General features: G+C 42.0%; 1 protein-coding gene across 6 annotated transcripts in view; it reads right to left on the reverse strand.

Moving 5' to 3' along the window:
* Positions 1–21,107, reverse strand: part of SIPA1L1 (signal induced proliferation associated 1 like 1) — a 745,249-nt gene that overhangs the window by 206,753 nt on the left and 517,389 nt on the right. For all 6 annotated transcript variants that reach the window (XM_029598743.1, XM_029598739.1, XM_029598740.1 and 3 more), the window contains one exon: positions 5,267–5,541. In XM_029598743.1, the coding sequence (XP_029454603.1) occupies positions 5,267–5,541 (275 nt within the window). The remainder of the gene's footprint in view (positions 1–5,266; positions 5,542–21,107) is intronic.

The following is a 21,107-nucleotide window of genomic DNA, read 5'->3' on the forward strand; positions in this document are numbered from 1 at the left end:
CGTTGCGCTCCGCTGGCTGGGAGCGCTAGGGCTGAGATGTGTGCCCCTTATGGTAAGACGGACCCCGTCTAGGGTTGGAGGTGACCAGGCCCCTGCCGACCTACATGCTTGAATGAGGCCAGCCACGCAAGGTTGGTCTCTGAGTGGTCCTCAGACTACTCCCAGCCCTTTCGGATCTGCTGCAGGGAGCAGCACAGGCAGCAGGCCGGACAAGAGACGAGGGCAGACAAGGGCTGAAGCTTGAAGGCTGAGACGAAGGCTTCAAGACTCGGGAGAAGAACACAAGGCATTGACATCCAGAAAGGCGAGCAGATGGAAGCTCCGGTCATAGAAGGCATCTGAGACTAGAGTAGGTGGGGTCTCAAGGCAACAGAAATGTCCGAGGCAAGGATGACTCTTAAGAACCTTGGGAAATCCAGATGAGACAAAAAGGACTTGGAAGACTTAGACGAAGACAAATGGGCACTGTTCCCGGGCAGACCTAATGGGCTGGTCACGGACCACCCTGTCCTCTACGCGCCCTACACAGCCAAAGAAGGCTGGTCACGGATCATGCGGGAGCGGGGCAGGCTCAGGAAAGGAATCCAACTGACAGAGGCTCCAATGACCGGAAACAGGAACCAGACGGAACGGATTTACCCTCGGGGTGGCCATCTGGAGGACTCGGGGAGTGGAACATTGCAGGAACAAACATCAGGAAGATCAGGTATATAAGGACGTCAGGCCTTCTGGAACATCAGGAGGGCAGAGACGGAGGATGTCAGGAACATCAGGACGGCAGAGACAGAGGACGTCAGGCTCAGGAAAGTAATCCAACTGGCAGAGGCTCCAGGGACCGGAAACAGGAACAGACAGAACGGATTTACCCTCGGGGTGGCCATCTGGAGGACTCGGGGAGCTGGAACAGACATCAGGAAGATCAGGTATATAGGGACCTCTAGCCATCGAGGACGTCAGGCCTTCTGGAACATCAGGAGGGCAGAGACAAAGGACGACAGGAACATCGGGACATCAGAGACGAAACGAAGCGGGATCCCTTGGAATACTGGAACACCAAGCAAGAGCAGGAACATGGAGTCTGAGGAGAAGGAGAAGCTCCTCAGACGACTGGCTCATTGCAAAGGCAAAGCTGACTGGAAGTTGAAGTCCTTTTATAGGGCTGAAAACAGGCAACTCCCTGGGAGGAGTTTGGATGGGCCACACCTAGCTGGCCCTATAACTGAAGAGAAGGGCTGCGGGCCGGCCCCAAACCAGGAAGTCTCAGGCAGGCCCCAAGGACATCGAAGGCCTCCAAGGCCCTGGAGAAAATCCTGGATAGTTTGTAGGCGAGACCCCGGCTTTGGAGCGACCTCCAGGGAAGAGGTGAGAAGCCTCCCATAGCACAGCTACAGGAGGATTCATAACAGGGTATCTCATCATCTCACTTGTTGGTCTTTTAATAGGTCACAATAAATATCTACTAAGGTGAATTATAATCAGCACTGTTAAAATTAACAAAATGTCTCCTTAGTGGTATTTTCCTGATGTGTAAATCCCATTTTTAGATAATTTAGCTAAGTTCTCTGCCTATATAAGCCTATCCCTGTAATATCCTTATTTTATATTTAATGCATTTCTTTTGAAAAAGTTTTGAATAGCTTAAAAACTATCACTATTAGGCGAATTTTAAAAGCCCTATGCATACCAAAGCCAGAAGATACACATACAAGTCAGGCTGGTGCATGCCGAGTGGACTTTATAAGCCGACCATGTACGTATGTATCTCCCACTACATGCACAAGTCAAAATATTAATAAAAGGGGCAGGGCATGGGCGTGTCAAGGGAAGACCAAGAGATGTGAGCGTAAATACTTATGGTCACAAGCATGCACTAGGGTCCCTTGCCGCTTAACTTTATTTCTGCTATGACTGGCGTGCAAGTAACAAAATTTAAAAAAAACTATTAAAAAAACTAGGCATGTCAATTGGTTTTAAGGGTCGAGGCTAACGGAGAGAAGGTAAGCTATTCCTTACCTGAGCAAACTAGGAAAATGGCCAATTGTGTTGGTGTGTGGCTTTTAAAATCTCCCCACTTACGTGGTAGAAGCAGCATTTGCGTGTGCGTGCATTCAGTTTATTTTATAACCAAGATCGCATACCATGTGCGTATTTGTCAAAACAGCTGTGTCCCGGGGTGTGAGCCGACAAACGCGCCCACATGTGCACCCACGCAGCTGTTTGAGTTACTCTTTCTAATGCCCAAAAAGATGTCTTAAAATAAACAGCAAATGGTAGCAAAAATGGATGATATTTTTCTTTGCTCCTTTATTCTGCATTCCCCTATTACTATCAGTCTGCCTTGCTCTATTTGAGAAACAGTGTCCTTCCTCACTTTCATATGACGTTATAAGCTTAGTAAATTTAGCACCCACTCTTTGCTCTGGGATGCCAAATTTAATTGCCCATGGCACAACTGTGATTGATGTGCGCATGTTGAAACTAAGGAAAAAGGTAATTTTAACAAAAAGCATCCTTGCAATACATTTTTTTTATTTCAAGAGATAAATAATGCTAGGGCTCTTACCATTTTACAGATAACTTGTGAAGTGACAAAATATATCTGCACTTGTCAGCAATACCCAAATGCCTGCTCAATTAGCAAGGGTAACTGGCATCACTAAAGATGATGATAATTATGATGGTAATTACTGTATGACATTTCCAGTCAAGAAAACCACTGTGGCATGCAAAATAGCAATAGTGAAAATTTTTTTGATTATTTTCCCTTGGGAAAAATGCAGGGAAAAGTAGCTGAATATGGCAACAGTGATTTTATGATCCAGAGCCAACTATGTTATAGTAAGTATATATATATTTTTTTTTTTTTACACTAAAATGGCTATGTTTCTTTAAGGTTAAGAGTATTTTACAACAGCATTTTAATGAAGTCAACTAAAGTCAGCTATTTTGACATTTATTACAACATAGATAATGCTATATATATATGAACAAAAAGTAATTTTAAATTTATAGTTATCTTGCTTTCTCTATTTGGAAGTTAAGCTTCAGGAATTTCACTCTCCGTTGTCCCCTAAATCACCTGTTGGACCCTTTGGAGGAACTACTCAAGAGAGTGCAGACTGTCTGCTAGGCTCCAAGAGAAAGGCAAAGTCACCAAGCAGGAAAGAACAGCTGGAGGAGTACATTCAATGTAAAATATACCAGACTTTTATGGAAATCTGTGGGCAGATGTTTGTAAAACTATAATCTTTTCCTTGTCTGCAAGAACCCAGAAATTTTTAGTGGCCCGCAGACCTACCATCCACTAGCTATAAATATTAATTTTTTTTTTGCTGCAAATAAAAGACTGAAGGCGGATGGAAAATGAAAATGTTTCCATAGGTCTGTTTGTTCTCTACAATGAACTAGTGAACCCGTAATTGGAGCTCCAGTTAAGCAATTAACTGGGCACAAAGACAATTGCTGGCAGCAGCACCACTCTTCTCAGCTTGTCTACATTGTATAAGGGCCGAGACATTAATTGGGAACCTCTGAAGCAGCAATCAATGGGCAAATTGCACCTCAAGAAATAAAGCAACCAAAAAAAAAATGTAATTAATAACACTATTTTCATTTTATTTTAATTGAAGTGTCTAGGTTTGCTCAATTATGCTTTGCTGTTTATTTTTGTCTTACTGGGAGTACTCCAGGAGTGAAAATATGTTTCAGGTTTGTATACATTTTTCAGTTTGTCCTCCAGCAAGTTAACAGGAGTTGAAAAGGGAAGAATAGATGAGTGGCATGCTGTTCGTATTTTCTGGAGTCCAGATTACCTGGAGCTCCAATCATATGTTTAATGGCTTGCTCCTTTAACCAAAAAAAAAAAAAAGAAATTATAACAAACCAGCCCCAGGGATAGATCTTCACTTGCCATTTGTCTGCTGCCTCTTCCCTCGTAATTTGCTAAGAGGCAAAAAGAGTGCTGCTTTAACAGTTGTAACCATTCTAGTTTGCTATACCGAAATTGTATTTTAAAGAAAGAAAATTATTCTGGGACATACTTAACAGTTCATTTTATCAATAGGCAGTGCTATGTACCCACTTTATATTTATCAGCAAACAATTATATATATCTAAAATTATTAGCTATCTAAATTGTTTGCTTTAGAAGTTAAAATATATATTGTACAAGACATTTTAACCTACAGGATATTGCATTTCTATGAGACCTGAAAATGCAAATATTGTTTCTAAAGCAAAGCCTACAATTATGAATGTACATAGTAACTGATCTGTTATCTGACCCTGTTAGAACATGAGTTAGGTCAGATAATTGGAAGTGTTGGATATCTGGTCAACTGGGGAAAGGACATATGGCTTACTTTGGAGAGGGACACAGGGCCACTCTTAGAGCTGTTCTCCTTTGTACTATCTTCTTAATAACAAACAGTTTGTTATTGGGTGTGGATCTCTCAAGATGGAACAGTCCGTTATTGGGAGTATCTGGGCCAGCTCAGTCTGTATTTCAAGGTGTGTGTCTTTCCAAATCATGAAAAAAAATCTGCGCTGCTACCTCAGCTTCCTCTTATTGCTCCCAGACCAATAGAGTTCTTCTCAGACCAAAGCTTCTCTGAAACTAGTCTCCAACAGGTTACAGCTTACAATCCCAAACAGATGCCAAAAGGCTCTGAGGACGCGACTGAAGGTATATGCCTTACATCTGGCCTCAATGGCTGAGCACATGAAGGAAAAGAGCCAGCCCGTGATTGGGCAGTTTAGTGATATACAAAAGGCACTAACATTGAATTGCTTTCTATGATGCCACATTATTTCTTGTTCTTGGCCTGCTAAGCTCTCTAGTTATTGGTTTCCTTGGTAAGGTAGCAGCAGTGAGTCTGATAGGGTGACCTGGCCTGGTGAGCATGGAAACAGAGGGGCTAAGCAGCAGCAGCTGGTGGGCAAGAGCCTACCAGAAAGCCCATGTCCCAAATGAGGCAGCCCAGGAGGATGCAAGAGAAGGCAGGTCCTGAGCAGAGCTGCACATGACAGAAAAGCTGAATGTAAGATAACCGGACTTATCTAACCTTGGTTGCTGAAATGTTTAATATGGTTAATTGGGTCAACCAGTTCTTGGTAGTTAGATAATAAGCCCATAACTGTATTGCTCTAAATACCAACTACCTCCCTTTGTTTTATAATGGTCTACACCTGATGAGAGGATTTTAAATAGAAAAAATGTTATCTTCCAGTAGCTCAGAAATATCATTAGCAGGCCTTCACAACATACCTACGTGGAACGCCATCCTCGTGTGGAAGGATGATGACCACTTTCACAGTAACCGATGTTCTCAGCAAGTCAATCATCTGTTCATGTGTGAGTGTCGCCACAGCAACTTTGCAAATCTCCACAAGGCGACTGCCCTGTCTTAGCCCAGCCTGCCAGGCATACCCATAAGGCTCAACATCTGCCACAATGCCCTCATAGTTCACATGAAAACCGAGCTGGCCTAGCCCATTCCTTCTGAGAGTCATTTCCACTGTCTCACAGCCTTTTGTCACGATCTGTTCAAAGAAACAAGGAGAACTGTTAGCAGTCAGTGACAATATAGAGGCTTGACATGTAAACAGCTTTTTTCAAAATTACATTTTCACTTAACTACATTATAATGAAATCATCTTGAGAAAATGGAAACATTTTCTTCAGGCTGTTTATACACATTTTTTTTAAAATGGAGAAGTTATTATGCAGTGCCAAGCTAAAACCATTAAGGCCTAAAATACTGAAATTGCAGTACCCTCTCCCTTACTACATTTGCATTAGAAACAACAGTGGTAATACTAGGGTGGTGGTGGTGGGGGGGGGGGTTGCAAAACCAAAAACTAAAAATAACATTTTTTAAAACAATTTTTATAAATGTTTTTGTAACCATCCACTTTGCCAAGTACCTGGGTTTACTTTTTTGTATTACTTTTAATCCAACCCTAAATTCTGCAAATGAGCAACAGGCTAATGAGAATATAGTTGTTCTCTCATTGTGCCATTTGCTTTTTGAAAACATTTAAAGGTCAATATTAAAAAAAAAACAACTCCTCAAATGGATAACTTATCTGGTTAATGTTAGCCAGATATATTATCATGGATATTCAATAAGATAAACATCCCGCTGAATATCCCCAATTAAAACTATCCGGTGTGGGCCTGGCAACCAAAAGCACATCCCTCTATCCATGTGGTAAACCCTATGCCCTACTGGGCAAAGCTTGCCTCCCCCCTCTGATCACTTTTTAAAACACAAAGAGCTAGGGATCCTAGGCCAGCATCTCTCCCCTTTCTTCAGTTCATCAGAAATGTCAATGAATCAGCCTTCATGTGGCTTCTTCTTTCCTACCCTTCCCATTCTCCCAGCTGCTACCAAGATCCCCAGTTGGCACTTTCTAGTTGCAACTTTTGAATATAGCAGGTTAAGGCTAAAGTGGTCAGGCCACATGAGGCTTAACTTTTTTCATATCCCACACAAAGCTACATCAATGCCTCAATAAACTGGTTAGTCTATAAGGTGCCACCCGCTTCATGTCATTAAAGATAACGTAAACATTTATGTTGAGTTCTCTACAATTGGAAGGGCTGCCTTTCAAAGGACTGTATTCTGCAACTTCTAGTTTAATCCTTTTTTGTTTAAACATACACTCTGCAGATTCTTAGGAGTGCTGGGGAACACCATTTTAAGTCTTAGCATACTCTATCACAAAATTTTGGGATATCACGGTCAGTAGGTTTTCCTGTTGCTCATAGGCTCTGAAGTTACACAATGTTAAAAACAATTTTCTAAGCCTCTTACACAGACCAGTATCGATGTTACCAAAATTAAACAGCAATCTATTACTACGACAATTATTTATCATTTCTAAGGCACTAGTAGGCATATGCATAGCTGCACTGATACGCATAAGAGTCAGTTTATGCTCTTTGGAGCTTATAATCTAGTCAAGACAAATACATATGGCAAATGAGTCAATGGATAGTATATTTATTGTAGGGAAATGGTTAGGATTTAAAATCAGCCTCAAAAAGGTGAGTGAGCATGCACTGTAGACAGGACAAACCAGCCACGGGAGTAGTCGACATCACCCGAAGACGCAGATAGAAAAAGCTCTCTGAATGCTGCACAAGGGTTCCTGCACAGCTGCCACCGTACGAGTCTCTTCATTCTTTATAGCAAGTTAACCATCAATTCTAAGGGGAGGCAAGTGGAATTGTGTGGCTGATCTATCCTGCTAACTACGGAGAACACTTATTACTGGCAACCAACTTTGTTCCTCTGTGATGAAGCAGGACATAGATCAGCTACAAAAGTGGGGACTCCCAAGCTGAAGGCTGCATGCAAGTATTCATTTTATTATCATATCAGCAGCAGAATATGCAACCAGCACTTTGAAGAGGCTGGTGGAAGAGTTGAAGGTTCAGTTACATAAGCTTTTAAGAACCACTTGACCAAATCTTCTATCTTGATAAGCATTTTTATAGACAATGAACAGTGAAGGTATGAAAAGACGACTAAATGGCAGAGTTACAGATTTCTTCTATGGAAGCAGAACAAAGATAGGCTAAGTAGCCTTGACTAGATGTGCTTTTACTTTATTTTGAAGTTGCTGACTTGATTGATGATAACAGTAACAAATGAATCAGATATATGTGGAAAATAAGTTTGCTTGGTAACTGAAATCCTTGGGTTAAAAGAGATGAATAACGGACTTTCTGAAATTCTTTGCTGTCCAAATAGAACAATAAAGCTCTCCTGAATTCCAAAGTATGAGGAGCTTGATTGTTGTTATTGGTGTGTGGTCTGGGAAAAAAATGTTGATAGAACAATGGACTGATTCAAATGAAACAGAGAATACTTTAGGTAGAAATTCTAGATGGGTTTTCAACATTACTGTTTTTGTAAATTTGAGTATACAGAGTTACAAGACTAGGGCTTGCAGCTCACTCTGTGTGCAGAAATTACAGCTACCAAAAATACCTGCTAAGAAAACATTTAGTTCTGCTGATACTAGAGGCTTGAAGGATAGTTTCATAAGCTGAGCAAGGACTATGTTCAGATCTCTTGGCATAGGAGGATCTCTAATTGGAGGATAACAAGGATTCAGGGCTTTCATGAATTTGCTAATTGTAAATTGTTGAGAAATAGTAAATGCTGGTGATAGGCTCCTAAAGCAGTTTTACTACAAATATCAAGAATGTATTTCTTAAGAGTATAATTTATTCACTGGATTGTACTCAGAATAAAGAAACTCTTCAATTTGTCTAGTTTAATCAATTAAATATAATGGACTGATTTTATCTACCGTATTTTTCGCTCCATAAGATGCACTTTTTTTCCCCCCAAAAGTGGGGGGAAAATGTCTGTGCGTCTTATGGAACGAATAAAAAAAATAAAATAAAATACTAACTACAACCCCCCCCCCCCCCCCCCCAAGACCTGCCAAAAGTCCCTGGTGGTCCAGCGGGGGTCCGGGAGCGATCTCCTGCACTTGGGCCATCGGCTGCCAGTAATCAAAATGGCACCTATGGCCCTTTGCCCTTACTGTGTCCCAGGGATGGGCCGTCTGTGCCATTTTGATTACTGGCAGCCGACGGCCCAAGTGCAGGAGATCGCTCCCGGACCCCCGCTGGACCACCAGGGACTTTTGGCAGGTCTTGGGGGGTGGGAGGTTAGGAGAGTGGGGGTTGTAGTTAATTCAATTTAAAGGGTTGGGATAGGTATTTTTTTCCCCACAGAAAGAGAACGATAAAAGTTTTCTGATCTGGGGAGTGGCCTGAAATGGCCCTCCCCAGACCCAAAAACGAAATGGGGACAAAAAGAATTTTATGCACTCCCCTAATTTGCTCCATAAGATGCACAGACACCCGGGAACAGAGCCGGTTTAGCACACCATTTTTTTTTATTTTTTTTTTAGATTTTCCCCCTCTGAATCCTAGGTGTGTCTCAGGGTCAGGTGAGTCTTATGGAGCAAAAAATATGGTACATAAAAATTTGCCTAGTAATGCAAACCAAATAGGTTTTCACAGTTTCTAATGTAACACAACAGATCATTGACTAGAAGTCTACACAGATTTAATTCTCAAATACTACAGGCTAACTAACCCCTGATTATTTAGGATCAACTCTCTGACCTTCTTAATATTATAAGGCGTCAAAATCTGTTTCTCACTAAACTGGTAAAAGTGAGCAATTGAAGTATCATACTGTTCTTTGCCAGCAAAGTAGCCTGTGCTGGTCAGGAACGTAGGTGTATCTTGGCTCAGTAAAGGATTTTCAGGTCATCGTCTGCAGGCTAATCACAAGACAGGGCACAGAGGCAGCAGCCTCAGAGTAGAAATCTCAGCTTTGTTGATGCTGGCCATCAGGGTATCAGTGGCCACTAGAAATGGCAGGCTGATTTTTATAATGGCAGGCTCCTTTGTCTTTCTTGGCTTATCTAGTAAGCCATGTTGGCATCCATATGGATGAGGGCCAGAAACCCTTTGATTGGAAAGTGTGTTCTTTTTTTATTAAACTGAACTGTTAAACTTTGATTAGATATGTCTGTTTGTCTCAGGAATGCTTAAAGATCATCAGTGGCTAATCAGTATCCAAGCTCTTTATTTCAGGCAAGACCAAAAGGAAGGCAGTCTGGAGACACTGTCAAATAAAGTTTTATAACTTAGGATGTTTCTACAACATCTGCATTTCTCAATCTTAAAGCATATAGTAGATTATCCAAAACTGTTTGTTCTTCCACTTTGATGTGGTATTAAAGAAGCCTGTTCTCTCTAAACATGTCAGAATTGTGTCCTGAATTGCAACACGTGGAGAAGATTCCCATCATACTGGGTGATTAGGGTTGGGAAAATTTCCAATCTTACTGATTGATGAATTGCTAGGTGCTGAAGCCAGGGAAAGCAGATTTCATGTGGCCAAAAAATGGCTATCAATCATTAGCTCTTTTCCCCTTAAATTTTGAATCATCTTGGCTATAAGAGGAATTGAGGCAAGGGCATAAAGAAGTCTCAGATTCCATAGAACTGAAAACCTGTCTGTCACTAAACTACTCCTTGCTGGTCTTTTGGAATAGCAGGTAGGCACTTTGCTGTTGAATGGGACCAAGAAGAGTTCTATTTGCAGAGCTCCCCAAAGTCGAAAAAGCTGATCTACTATATTTTGATCCAATCACCATTCATATAGTTGTAGCTGGCAACTTAATGTGTCTGCTATTTGATTTTGTTCCCAGGAAGATGAAGTGCTATCAATATCTTTTGAGAAATTGCCCAATTCCGAATCCTGCAGGTCTCTTGACAAAGTTTGAGAGAGCTTGTCCCTCCCTGTTTGTTGATGTGGTACATAGCTACTTGGTTGCCTGGACTAGTAAGTACCAATTTTCTTTTCAAACAAGGGTTGAAAACCTTTTAAAGTATTGATGATTTCCGTGAGCTGTCAGGTGGTTTATGGACAGCTTTTCTTCTTGTGCTGTCCAGTTTCTTGAGAACAAGGGCTGATTAGGGTGGGGGGTTTTCCCCAACCATGATTGGTTGGGGAAAACCAATCTTGACTTTTTGCCATCTTGATTAATTTCTTCGTCTCCCTCAGTTCTACCAGATATTCTTCTTTGTGTTCCTCCTTTTGGGATCTTTTATATTTCTTGAACGCTGTTCTTTTAGCCTTTATTTTGTCAGCCACCTCCTTTGAGAACCAGATAGGTTTCATTTTTCTTTTGTTTTTCTTTACTTTTCTAACATATAGATTAGTTGCCTTGGTGATTGCTCCTTTTAGATTGGTCCACTGTTGATCCACATCTCTCTCGTTTTCCCAGCCTTTTAGTTCTTCCTCCAGGTACTTCCCCATTTCATCAAAGTCTGTGTTTTTGAACATCAAAACTTGGGTTTTTGTGCTTCTTTTCCGTGTCCTTTTTGTGATATTAAACCATACCGTTTGATGATCACTGGTGCTGAGGTGGGCACCCACCTGGACGTCTGAGACATTATCTCCATTAGTGAGCACTAAGTCGAGTACAGCTCCTTCTCTCGTGGGTTCCATTACCATTTGTTTGAACAAAGCTACTTGCAGGTCATCTACTATTTCTCTACTATTATTAGATTCTGCAGATGGGATTCTCCAGTCTACATCTGGCATATTAAAGTCTCCAATGATCACCACTTCTCCTTTCTTTGCTATCCTGTGGATGTCTTCAATCAGATCTCTGTCCAGCTCTTCCTTTTGGTTTGGAGGCCTGTAAACCACTCCAATAAAAATGGATGCCCCATCTTTTTTTAAGTCGGCCCATAGTGCTTCTTCTTTGCCCCATCTTCCTTGCAGCTCAGATGCTTGGATATTGTTTCTGACATATAGAGCCACTCCTCCCCCTTTCCTATCCTCTCTGTCCTTCCTTAACAAGTTATAGCCTGGTATTGCCGTATCCCAGTCATGATATTCTGTAAACCATGTTTCTGTGACAGCAACAACGTCCAAGTCCGCCTCCACCATTAGGGCTTGCAGCTCTGGGATTTTATTACCCAAACTACGAGCATTTGTGCTCATAGCTTTCCAGATTTCTTTGCTCAGGTTACTGCTGTTCCTGGACTCCTTTTGTGACCTATTTAGTTGAGTTTTGTTATCCACTTTTCTCTTTGCATTTGTGCAAGGGAAGAGATTAATGCCTCTGATGACAGAGTCATCCATCACTGTGAGCTTTTTCCTTTGGTTTCTGATTTGGAATTTCTGTATGCATTGGGTTTTTTCTCTCTTTTCCGATAACATTTCAATCTTTTTCTTAAGGACTTCTTCAGAATTTAATACAGAGAAGGCATTTTGTACTTGTTGCACTTGATACAGTGTGTGTCTACGGAACACAGGTCTTATTCTACCAGAGCCCACTGAAATACTTTTAAAGTTCCTTAATGGCCTGTGTGAGTGGTGGGATAGAGTTGTGGGTTGCACAGCTTTCAATAATGGGTGTCTGTGGGTTACAGGTCTTATCCTACCTGAGCCCACGGTAAATCTCTTTTTTCTTGAGTTTTGGTTATTCAGGAGGGGAATGGAGTAGCTGTAACTCCATTTACAGTAGAAAATGTATGGGAAGAGCTGGTGAAACTGAAAGTGGACAAAGCCATGGGGCCTGATGAAGTTCATCCCAGAATACTGAGGGAGCTCAGAGATGTGCTGGCAGGTCCGCTGTGTGACCTATTCAATAGATCCCTAGAAACGGGAATGGTGCCAAATGATTGGAGGAGAGCGGTGGTGGTCCCGCTTCACAAGAGTGGGAACAGAGAAGAGGCTGGTAACTACAGACCGGTTAGCCTCACTTCGGTGGTGGGAAAAGTAATGGAGTCACTGTTGAAAGAGAGAATAGTGAACTATCTACAGTCGGGAGAATTGCTGGACCAGAGGCAGCATGGATTCACCATTGGAAGATCCTGTCAGACAAATCTGATTGACTTTTTTGACTGGGTAACCAAGGAATTGGATCGAGGAAGAGCACTCGATGTCATCTACTTGGATTTCAGCAAAGCTTTTGACACTGTCCCGCACAGGAGACTGGTGAATAAAATGAGAAGCTTAGGAGTGAGTGCCGAGGTGGTGGCCTGGATTGCAAACTGGTTGACGGACAGAAGACAATGTGTGATGGTAAATGGAACTCTCTCTGAAGAGAGAGCGGTTTTAAGCGGTGTACCGCAGGGATCAGTGTTGGGACCGGTCCTTTTCAATATCTTTGTGAGCGACATTGCGGAAGGGATAGAAGGTAAGGTATGTCTTTTTGCGGATGACACTAAGATCTGCAACAGAGTGGACACGCCGGAAGGAGTGGAGAGAATGAGACGGGATTTAAGGAAGATGGAAGAGTGGTCGAAGACATGGCAGCTGACATTCAATGCCAAGAAGTGCAAAGTCATGCATATGGGGAGTGGAAATCCGAATGAACTGTATTCGATGGGGGGAGAAAGGCTGATGTGCACGGAGCAGGAGAGAGACCTTGGGGTGATGGTGTCTAATGATCTGAAGTCGGCGAAACAATGTGACAAGGCGATAGCTAAAGCCAGAAGAATGCTGGGCTGCATAGAGAGAGGAATATCGAGTAAGAAAAGGGAAGTGATTATCCCCTTGTACAGGTCCTTGGTGAGACCTCACCTGGAGTATTGTGTTCAGTTCTGGAGACCGTATCTCCGAAGAGACAGAGACAAGATGGAGGCGGTCCAGAGAAGGGTGACCAAAAAGGTGGAAGGTCTTCATCCAATGACTTATGAGGAGAGATTGAAGAATCTAAATATGTACACCCTGGAGGAAAGGAGGAGCAGAGGTGATATGATACAGACTTTCAGATACTTGAAAGGTTTTAATGATCCAAAGACAACGACAAACCTTTTCCATAGGAAAAAAATCAGCAGAACCAGGGGTCACGATTTGAAGCTCCAGGGAGGAAGATTCAGAACCAATGTCAGGAAGTATTTCTTCACGGAGAGGGTGGTGGATGCCTGGAATGCCCTTCCGAAGGAAGTGGTGGAGACCAGAACTGTGAAGGACTTCAAAGGGGCGTGGGATAAACACTGTGGATCCATAAAATCAAGAGGCCGTCAATAAAGAGTGGGTGGCTCGCCAGAATGACGGCTACTGCCTGGAGATAATACCCTTATTCAATAAACATACACATGGTTACTGTGACTCCAACATCGCTCTAAGCTACAACAGCAAGAGGAAATGTGGAAAAAAGGATTCGCACTCACAAAGTGGGGAGTAGTTGGCTTGTTACGGCGGTTACTACACCAAACCAAATAAGCCTGATACTTCACTTTCAATGCATATCCAGCATAGCTCTCTGCTTCAACGGCAGGGGAGAAGAAAAACTGATACTTCACGCATATCCAGCATAGCTCTCTGCTTCAACGGCAGGGGAGAAGAAAAACTGATACTTCACGCATATCCAGCATAGCTCTCTGCTTCAACAGCAGGGGAGAAGAAAAAAGGATTCGCACTCACAAAGCGGGGAGTAGCTGGCTTGTTACGGCGGTTACTACCCCAAACCAAATAAGCCTGATACTTCACTTTCAATGCATATCCTGCTTCAACGGCAGGGGAGAAGAAAAACTGATACTTCACGCATATCCAGCATAGCTCTCTGCTTCAACGGCAAGGGAGAAGAAAAACTGATACTACACGCATATCCAGCATAGCTCCCTGCTTCAACGGCAGGGGAGAAGAAAAACAACCAATAAGGGCTGAATAACACAGTCTGGGTAAAACAAATAAGCATGGGTGTAGCTTGCTTATTGCGGCGGTTACTTCCCCTACTACCCATAACTAATCAAGCTTGATATTTCACTTGGTTGCAGCTCCATCACTGCTCTCTACATTAATGGTGGGGGTGGAAGGGAAATAGAACCAAAGAGCTAAGAGAAACAGATAAGTAAGAGAAAAAAAATGTGAAGCTTGCTGGGCAGACTGGATGGGCCGTTTGGTCTTCTTCTGCCGTCATTTCTATGTTTCTATGTTTCTATGATTGGAGGCATCACTGGTTATCTTGTTTGAAAAGTATTTAAACATTTTTCTCTCTGTGCTACATAAATACATATATAACACTACATCAAGTAATTGAAGGTGTTGAAAATGGTTGACCTAGTAGGTTTTAAGGTTTGGTCCACCAGTTCAGAGTGTGGGTCAAAGATGTAGATCTTGTGTGATAGTGGTGTAAGCAGTGATTCCATTGGGGTTTTAAATGCTATTGAGCCTGTCTCATCTGGAGACTCATGAATGGTATAACAAACAGTTGCTGCCATTTAGCCTAGCACTTTCATGAAGAGATGGGCAGAGACTGCCTTTTGATTGGACAGATGTAGGATTATGGTGATTAGATTGCCCATGCTCTGCTGAGAGAAAAAAAAAAAGCGTTTTCACTTGTATGGTTCCTATAAAATCTAGTATGTGTAGGTTATACATCAGATTTTGGAAAACTGATGATGAAATCCATGAATCAAAGAACCTTTATTGTAGCAAGAGTGGATACATGCCCTTCCTGACAAGAAGTGCCAGTCATCTATGTAGGGAAACATTTTTCCTTAAATGGACTACTACTATGAGGCACTTTATGAATGCCCTAGGTGCAGCTGAGGGTCCAAAGAAGAAGACACAATATTGGTAATGCCCAGATGCTATAGTAAAAAGCAGACATTTTCTGTGATCCAATTGTGCATATAAATATCCTTGAGAGCCAGGGGTGTAGCCAGTTGATTTACAAATGAGGAAGGATTTTCCCTAGAGAGGTGTGGGCGTGTGCATGTGTGAGCGTGTGTGTGTTTTGAGATATTTTGGGTTCAAAATAGTACAAAGTACTCTAGCTTTTTCAGGTATGAGGACATATTTGGAGTAAAAGCCTGTGTTTCTGTCCAACATGGGGATAGGCTCCACTGCATTTGCTGCAAGGAGAGTTGTCAGCTTTGTTTGAAGAAGGAGTTCTAACTCTTCCGTACTGATGGAAAGTTTCCTTAGAAGATTGTTTGGACATCTTGAAATTTAATAGATAATCCTGCTGTATAATCTTTAATATACAATGGTTTGTTATGATCAGAAACCATTGTGGATTCGAAGGCTGTCTGAATATAATTTTAGACCTAAACTTGTATAATAGTGAAAAACGGATTGGTTTTTGGCTGAGACTGCTAGATGGTCTTATAGAAACATAGAAACATAGAAATGACGGCAGAAGAAGACCAAACGGCCCATCCAGTCTGCCCAGCAAGCTTCACATTTTTTTCTCATACTTATCTGTTTCTCTTAGCTCTTTGGTTCTATTTCCCTTCCACCCCCACCATTAATGTAGAGAGCAGTGATGGAGCTGCAACCAAGTGAAATATCAAGCTTGATTAGTTATGGGTAGTAGGGGAAGTAACCGCCGCAATAAGCAAGCTACACCCATGCTTATTTGTTTTACCCAGACTGTGTTGTTCAGCCCTTATTGGTTGTTTTTCTTCTCCCCTGCTGTTGAAGCAGGGAGCTATGCTGGATATGCTTGTAGTATCAGTTTTTCTTCTCCCCTGCCGTTGAAGCAGAGAGCTATGCTGGATATGCGTGAAGTATCAGTTTTTCTTCTCCCCTGCCGTTGAAGCAGGATATGCATTGAAAGTGAAGTATCAGGCTTATTTGGTTTGGGGTAGTAACCGCCGTAACAAGCCAGCTACTCCCCGCTTTGTGAGTGCGAATCCTTTTTTCTTCTCCCCTGCCGTTGAAGCAGAGAGCTATGCTGGATATGCGTGAAGTATCAGTTTTTCTTCTCCCCTGCCGTTGAAGCAGAGAGCTATGCTGGATATGCGTGAAGTATCAGTTTTTCTTCTCCCCTGCCGTTGAAGCAAAGAGCTATGCTGGATATGCGTGAAGTATCAGTTTTTCTTCTCCCCTGCCGTTGAAGCAGAGAGCTATGCTGGATATGCGTGAAGTATCAGGTTTTCTTCTCCCCTGCCGTTGAAGCAGGGAGCTATGCTGGATATGCGTGAAGTATCAGTTTTTCTTCTCCCCTGCCGATGAAGCAGAGAGCTATGCCGGATATGCATTGAAAGTGAAGTATCAGGCTTATTTGGTTTGGGGTAGTAACCGCCGTAACAAGCCAGCTACTCCCCACTTTGTGAGTGCAAATCCTTTTTTCCACATTTCCTCTTGCTGTTGTAGCTTAGAGCGATGTTGGAGTCACAGTAACCATGTGTATGTTTATTGAATAAGGGTATTGTCTCCAGGCAGTAGCCGTCATTCTGGCTAGCCACCCACTCTTTATTGACGGCCTCTTGATTTTATGGATCCACAGTGTTTATCCCACGCCCCTTTGAAGTCCTTCACAGTTCTGGTCTTCACCACTTCCTCTGGAAGGGCATTCCAGGCATCCACCACCCTCTCCGTGAAGAAATACTTCCTGACATTGGTTCTGAATCTTCCTCCCTGGAGCTTCAAATCGTGACCCCTGGTTCTGCTGATTTTTTTCCTATGGAAAAGGTTTGTCGTTGTCTTTGGATCATTAAAACCTTTCAAGTATCTGAAAGTCTGTATCATATCACCTCTGCTCCTCCTTTCCTCCAGGGTGTACATATTTAGATTCTTCAATCTCTCCTCATAAGTCATTTGATGAAGACCTTCCACCTTTTTGGTCACCCTTCTCTGGACCGCCTCCATCTTGTCTCTGTCTCTTCGGAGATACGGTCTCCAGAACTGAACACAATACTCCAGGTGAGGTCTCACCAAGGACCTGTACAAGGGGATAATCACTTCCCTTTTCTTACTCGATATTCCTCTCTCTATGCAGCCCAGCATTCTTCTGGCTTTAGCTATCGCCTTGTCACATTGTTTCGCCGACTTCAGATCATTAGACACCATCACCCCAAGGTCTCTCTCCTGCTCCGTGCACATCAGCCTTTCTCCCCCCATCGAATACAGTTCATTCGGATTTCCATTCCCCATATGCATGACTTTGCACTTCTTGGCATTGAATGTCAGCTGCCATGTCTTCGACCACTCTTCCATCTTCCTTAAATCCCGTCTCATTCTCTCCACTCCTTCCGGCGAGTCCACTCTGTTGCAGATCTTAGTGTCATCCGCAAAAAGACATACCTTACCTTCTATCCCTTGGGCTGTGCTCTGTTATTGCTGGACACAAAGCCACTGGAAATTGAAGTAATATCTTCTATAATGCTGAGGTTGAATTGTTCTACTTGAAGATGATTGTTGCATTATAGCTGCTGATAGTGTCAGAAGTGTGGAGTAGTGTTTTAAAAGATCTATCATCTTATTTCCTTTGTCTCAAAAAAGATTTGTGCAAGAAGCGTCCACTAGCTTTTCATAGACATCTTAGACATCTTCTCAAAGGCCTAAAGCTCAAAGCCATGCCAGACTTCTAATACCTATAGAAAAAGTCCTTGAGGCACACAGTGATAGGGGAATAGCAGTGAAGGAAGAAGCACCAAAGAATACTTTCTTGGTCTTTCTGAACTTAGAAAGCTTTTACTGTCTTGGTGCTGATTTTATGGCCTGCTTGTCTATGAAGAATGAATGCATTTGTAGGTAGAGAAAGAAAAGCTTTAACCGTATGTAGAAGTGGATGGGGAGCAGATATAGTGTCTTTACAAGAGGTGTTACATGATCATAGTGATGCTGAAGGAAGATAAGGCATGCACCTGAATTTTGGATACACTGCTGTGAAGACAATATAGTGGGAGGTTGAAAGAGTCAAGTTGCAGTAGTTTAAGTAGGAGGTGATAAGAGTGGATGAGCTATGCTTTAGCATGTGTACAGAGAAGAGAGTAAAAAAAAAGAAAAAGATAATCCCCAGTTACAAACCAAAAGAACTGAGAGGATGATGCTTTCATCCACAGACATAGAAAAAGAGTGAAGAGAGGGAAAGGGTTTGGGAAGGAGAAGACAAGAAATTCCTTCTTGGACAGGTAGAGCGTGAGATCCACGTGGTAATGTCAGACAAACAGGCTGATATTTTGAAATCAATTCTTTGTGACAATTATGAAGTAGAGGTAGATCTCAGGGTTAACAGCATAAAAGCAGCACTGCAAACCATGGGAAGAGATCAGAGTACTAAGTGAAGAAGTACAGTGTGCAGTGCTCGCCTCCTGCCTACAGGGGTCCTCAGTGGGCCAATTCCCTGCTGCTCAGTCTCCTAAGCCCTCTGGCTTGGAAGTCCTGCTGGTGGCCACGTTCCCTGCACTGCCACAGTCTTAAAAGCCTGCCTGACTTACTGTACCTCACCTCAGCTGAGTCCTAGCCTGGCCCATGTTATAGCTCTCTATGCCTTAGTCTTTGCCCTTCTAGCTCTTGGTTGGTCTTCTGGCTGATAATTGGCTGTTTGTTTGGCCCCAGTTTGTGCAGCCTTCCAAATTTTGTATTTGTTCTTGCTCTAGCCTTGTCTGTGTTGGCCCTTGTTTTAGCCTTGTCCTGCCTGTCAGTTCCTGACTTGTGGTGAACTCCCTTGCTCCTATCTTGTCTTGTTCTCTAGGTACTCTTTTGATCCTGTTTCCTTGCAGTCCAGTCCTGCTCTAGTAGGGACTCTTTTGACCCTGACTACAAGTGCACCTCTTGTTACGTCCTGCTGGTCACCAGAACCTCAAAGTTCAACTTGAGGGGGGGTGGCCACACCAGGCAGAAGATTTGGTCCTAATCTGTTTTAGTCAGCAGTACCTGGGTCCAGCCTCGCTCCTATTCTGGGGGTTACCCTTACCAGCACTGCATGCCCTGTCAAGGACCTTGAGGCACACAGCGATAGGGGAATAGCAGTGAAGGAAGAAGCACCAAAGGATACTGTAAAAATACAGTGGGAGAGGTAAAAAGAAGTGCAATCTAAGTCTATTTTGTATTGGTATGTGAGTAAAGTTTTGTCACACTTACGTAGCAGCAAACGACTTATATGCAACTGGAATCCTGGTGATAGTGTGACATTAGAAAATTAAGATGAAGCAACACCAAAATAATGGTTTTGTTCCATGCTTTTGAAAAAAATAAAATTCAGAACATGGGTTACTTCTTATTTCTGAAGATAACCTTTCCAAAGGCATCTCAATAACATGGTGGAAAGAAGATAATCAATGAGACACACATATCAGAATACAAAATATATTAAAATGAAACAGTAGCTCAAACTAGTGCAGGTGTGACATTATATGTTAAAGATAGCAGAGACAAATAGGATTAAAATTATGCAAGAAAAACTGCACTCTAGAATCTCTATGCATTGAAATTCCATGTGTAACAGAGAAGAGTACAGCAGTAGAATACTTTAATCCTTCTGACCAGAATGGTGAAAGACTAAAATACTGGGAGATGAGACAGCTTATTAAATATAATGGAGAGATTTCAATAATAGGATATTTCAATTACCCTAATATCTACTGACTAAATATCTACTCAGAGCAATCTAGAGAGAAAGCATTTTTAGATGCCGTGAATGACTGCTTCTTTATCAGGGAGTAAATGGGGTGTTCAGGGAGGATAACGCCATTGCAGATAACTAAATTCTTTGCTTCAGCCTTCACTGCAAAAGATGTTGAGGAGCTTCTTCAAAATTCTGTAGCAAGTGCCGTGTGGTCTGGATGATTTGCTACAATTTAGTTTGTCAATTTGCTCTAGTATCTTTTTCAGATTCACATTTATTTGTATCACTATTGTAGGGGTGGTCAACTCTGGTCCTCAAGAGCCACAAACAAGCCAGGTTTTTAGGATATCCACGATGAATATGAATTAGATTTGCATACAATGGAGGCAGTGCATGCAGATCTCTCTCATTTATATTCATTATGGATATGCTGAAAACCAGGTCTGTCTGTGGCTCTCGGGGACCTGAGTTGGCCACCTCTGCAATAGTGATACAAATAAATGTGAATCTGAAAAAGATACTGAGCAAACTGACAAACTAAATTGTAGCAAATCATCCAGACCACATGGCACTTGCTACAGAATTTTGAAGAAGCTCCAATATGAAATTACAGACCTACTATTACATTTTAAAAATCATGCGATATAAGGCAATGTCCTGCTGAAGACTGGTAACTGGTTTAAGGATACGAAACAGAGTAGGGCTAAATGGTTAATTTCCTTCTAAAGAATGAAAAACAGTAAAGTACTGCGGAATGTGTACCGGCACCAGTGTTTAACATTCATTAATGATCTGGAAAAGAAAATAAACGCTATAGTGATCAAATATGCAGATAAAGATTCAGAGGAATTGTAGGAAGATCTTGCAAGACTGAAGAATTGAGATTTAAATGGTAGATGAAATTTAATATAGAAAAGTGCAAATTGATACACATAGGGGAAAAAAATCCCACTAATACATACAAAATTCCTAGTTCCATATTAGGAATTACCACTTGGGAAAAGGACCTTGAAGTCACTGTGGACAATACATTGAAATACTCAGCTTAGTATGCAGCAGTAATCAAAATAAGCAAATAGAAGGTTAAGAATTAATTGAAAAGGAATAGAGAATAAAACTCAGAATATGATAATCCATCTGTACAAGACCATGGTGCACTCCTTGAGAATCGTATATATTATTGGTTGAACTATCTCAAAAAATGATACAAATGAACTAGAAAAGGTTCAAGGATAACAAGGATA

This window comes from Rhinatrema bivittatum, chromosome 4 (assembly GCF_901001135.1).
Source record: "Rhinatrema bivittatum chromosome 4, aRhiBiv1.1, whole genome shotgun sequence".
In the NCBI taxonomy this organism is placed as follows: domain Eukaryota; kingdom Metazoa; phylum Chordata; class Amphibia; order Gymnophiona; family Rhinatrematidae; genus Rhinatrema; species Rhinatrema bivittatum.